Source organism: Pteropus vampyrus, unplaced genomic scaffold, assembly GCF_000151845.1.
Source record: "Pteropus vampyrus isolate Shadow unplaced genomic scaffold, Pvam_2.0 Scaffold357, whole genome shotgun sequence".
Classification (NCBI taxonomy): domain Eukaryota; kingdom Metazoa; phylum Chordata; class Mammalia; order Chiroptera; family Pteropodidae; genus Pteropus; species Pteropus vampyrus.
This window is the reverse complement of record NW_011889138.1, coordinates 1,710,711-1,714,774: the sequence shown is the minus strand read 5'-3', so window position 1 is coordinate 1,714,774 and position 4,064 is coordinate 1,710,711. Positions and strand designations below refer to the sequence as shown.

At 40.0% G+C, this 4,064-nt stretch overlaps 1 protein-coding gene across 1 annotated transcript in view; it reads left to right on the top strand.

The window, feature by feature from the left end:
• LOC105304957 (immunoglobulin alpha Fc receptor) overlaps positions 1-1,860 on the top strand; it is a 5,047-nt gene extending 3,187 nt beyond the window's left edge. The window contains 1 exon segment of the mRNA XM_023522736.1: positions 1,688-1,860. Coding sequence (XP_023378504.1) covers positions 1,688-1,860 — 173 coding nt within the window.
• Positions 1,861-4,064: the final 2,204 nt, after the last annotated feature.

Here is a 4,064-nt window from a genome sequence, read left to right as displayed (position 1 = left end):
GGGGGAAAACCCAACACCATGTGTTGTCACTGTGAACAGAATCATATGTCCTCTCTGGCTTCAGAGACCAGATCTCTGTCTCTTGAAGGTGGCATCTCATCTAAGCCCCGCGGGCTGCTTGTTTGCCTGGCCCTGCCTGCAATGGTTTGGGATAGAATATGGGTCCTGTGGTCATGAAATAGGATGTTCCCAGCTCCCACTACCTTGCAACAGAAAACGTCAGTACCTTCTCTTAGCATGGACCCATCATTAGTTGTGGGGAGAAAGTGGAAAGGGAATAAAATCTTGCTAATAGCTCACTCTCTTCTCTTTTAGAATCGTATGACAAACCCTTCCTCTCCACTGATCAGGGCCTGGTGGTGAGGCCAGGAAAGACTATTTCCCTCCAGTGTGGTTCAGGACATGTGCCATTTGATAGATTTTTACTGACCAAGGACAGAGAGGCTGCCTTGCCACAGTCCCAAAGGGGAACATCAAGGCACTTTCATTCTGGACCCTGTGAACCTCAGCTTCTCAGGGAACTACAGGTGCTATAGCTGGTATATTAGAAGCCCTTACATGTAGTCAGACCCCAGTGATACCCTGCAGACTGCAATCACAGATAAATGCACCCTGGCCCAGCCTGGCCCTATGTCCTCCCTCCTTGGGTCTCCAGGTGGCTGTCCATGACCTAGGCATCAGGCAGGCATATGAAGAGATGAACTGAGAAAAAACAGTGGGGCAGTAGAAAGTCATTACTTAAGGGCTATGAAGAGGAAAGTACTCCTAACCCACACCATATTTGACTTTCACATCCTCTCTTAGAGTTTCCTAGGCCATATTCTTTGAAAACACATGGTCCATTGATAACGTAGAGGCTAACATTCAGAATCACATTAAGGGGTGTTGAGACAATGGAGCCTTGACACATCCTGAGGCAAACCAACCTCTCTTTTTGAAATGCATAGTTGCTGCTAGGAATCCTCAAACTAACCTACAGCACAGACTAGAATCCACTCTGAGTGACTGACTGGGAACACTGCCATGAGCCCCATTTTTATATTGTTTGCATAAATCATTCTGCTCAGAGGGAGAAAAGAAGACTTGCAGCAGAGGAAAGCAGCTGCTGATCACTGAGCAGGGCAGCCACATTCATCTCTTATGTCCTGTCACTCTGCAAGCTAAGCAAATACAATAGTTGTGGCACTGAAAGATCACATAGGCCAAAGAGGTCTTTGCAGTTCATGGTATGGACAATTGGGCATCCATTTGAAGAGAGAATGCCTACTTCCCAGATACCTACACTGTAGTAGTGCCTTTTGTCTTGTATGAGACAGAAACACAAATAGTGGTGTGAGGTGAAAAAGGTGTAGAGGAGACAATTTAGAGTTCTAGCTGTATAGAGTTGTTGCAGGGATATGATTAGACATTCAGTGAAATCACCACACGAGGAAGGAATAAAAAGCAAACACAATCTCCCCATGACCACCCCTTTCCCCCATTTACAAGGATCCCCTGGGAACCATAGGTCTTCACACCTGGACCCAAGCTCACAGACAAGTATGACTCATGAGTGCATGAGCTCATTGGGGAGGGGTCTGAGTAGGACCACAAATAGGGAAATGAGCTCCCATTTCAGAGTTCTGGGGTTGGTATTGAATGGAATATGACCAGTGATGGCTCGTCCCCTCCAAATTTTTGTCTCTAGCTACCCTGAAGCAAGATTACACAGTGGAGAATTTGATGCAAATGTGGGTGGCAGGGCTGGTCTTCATGGCTCTCTTGGCCATACTAGCTGAAAACTGGCTCACCTATAAGGTGCCACACAAAAGGCATTTGCAAGACTTACCCAAACCAAGCATGAGTACACGGAAATGTTAGACAAAATAGGCCTTTGGACCAACCCCTATGGACCACCAGGTAGACACCTGGCACTGCAGGTGGAAATTAATCAGCACTATGGAGTCCTGCAAAGCCACTGGGAGAACACAAGGGAGAAAGAGGCACTAACAAACTTGGATCTACTTTCAAGCCAATCAAATGCTGTTTTGTATATGGACTTGATATATGTGCCTTCCACCTTCCTGGAAGTTGGTGACAAAATTCTCACTTTAGTCTTGGTTTAACTCACTTCCTGTGCCAAAAATAATGCAAAGCATTCTCAGTTCTCCTTGCTAACCGTTTTTCACCCTCCCTCTATAGAAGCTCTGGCTTCAGTTTGTCTTGACTTTATCAGCAAAATTAGATATCCTGATATCTCCTATATAAGACCTTAACACTTAGAATTCTATTAATTATTAATACTAACAATAAGTTAATTATCAATACTGTTTGCTAAACATACTATGTATTCCATGACATGTGTATTTCTAGTTTTCCCTGCACTAAAAATTGTGTATTAACATATGCTTTCTTCATTGTTAAGAATTAACAGTTTCTCCTGTTCTTATGAAACCGACACATTTCAAAATGTCTCATGCCTCCTCCAATGCAAAAGGTATTGATTCTTGAATAATATAGTTTTGAATTGTGTAGATCCACTTATATTCAAACTTTTTCCATAAATACTGTAAATATATTTTCTCTTTCTGATGAGTTTTTCCCTCTGGCTTACTTTATTATAAGAATACAGTATATAATACACATAACATACAAAATATGTGTTAATTCACACTTTACGTTATCAGTAAAGCTTCCAGTCAACAATAGGTTATTAGTAGTAAAGTTTGAGTGGAGTCAAAAGTTACGCATAAATTTTTGACTCCATGGGGCATTAGCACATCTAATCCCCACATTCTTCAACATTCATTTGTAGATAACCTTATGAAACAAGTGTCTCCTTTGTGTTATCTCCACTCTTTGAACTACTTAGTCTAATTGGTTCAATTTTTTGGTCTAGAAAATATAAAATGTTGGATTTATTTATTTATTGAAATTATAAATACATAAGTTGATAGAGGAGATGTTAGTAATTGGGCATGAAAAAACAACAGAGACATGCCACGATTTCGGAGGAGGGAGAATAGGAGACTTTACATGAGATCCAAGATTTGGACCAGAGAAATACAATATGAAATTTGATTCCCAGAGATGGATAAGATTAGCCTCACATATATGATTTTGTAGAGGCAGGATCTTGTTTGGAAAAGGATTATAAGAATATAAAGGTCCTGCACTCCTGGAAAAAGACTTTTGTCCCATAGCTATGATGACAAAGAGCCATTAGAACCACTCCATTCAGTGAAAATGCCTTGGCCATTCAACCTATCAGATAGCTCTTTGCTTTTGATTGGTTGAATGTAGGCCAATCAGAAACAGGTTCACTCCAATAAACACACTTGTCATGACAATCAATCAAAATAGTCTCCCTCAAATAAACATGCTTCCATAGATGATGTCAAATCACAATAGTCCCTGAAAATCCATATCTCTCAAAAACCTCATTATTGTAAGATTTTTGGTAGGCTTTACTCAGAGATGCCATGTCTGGTCAGTAACTCTCCCTTATTAGAGTAAAAATAAATTCGGCTTTGCCTATTTCTTTCAGTCATTGAATGGTGAGTGAATTAGCCTTTGACAGTTCAAATATTAGATTGATTTCAGTTAAGTATAAAATTTGGCCTGTAGGAAAAAAGTATGGGAGCTTATAATCCATGACCTTCAGTTCAATGTTAGGCTTTACACTGGTCATTTCATTTATATGAGCATACTGTAACATAGTGAGTTTTATTATAATAAACCCACATGTCACATAAGCAAATAGAGGCTCAGAAATGATGTGATTTGGATAATGATAAAAATATATGGATATTGAGTTTCAGTTTGGGATGAAAAAAAAGTTCTGGAGATGGATAGTGGGATGGTCGCACAACAATGTAAATGTCCTGAACTGTACACTTTAAAATTGTTAAAAAGAAATCCTATGCCCGTTAAACAACAACTACTTCTGGGGGTATAAAACATAATTTTGCAAGATGAAAAGTTTTGGGGATCTAGTTCACAACAATGTGCTTCACACTACAAAACTACATGCTTAAAAATGGCAAGGATGACAAATTTCATGTTAAGTGCTTTTAAGCACAATT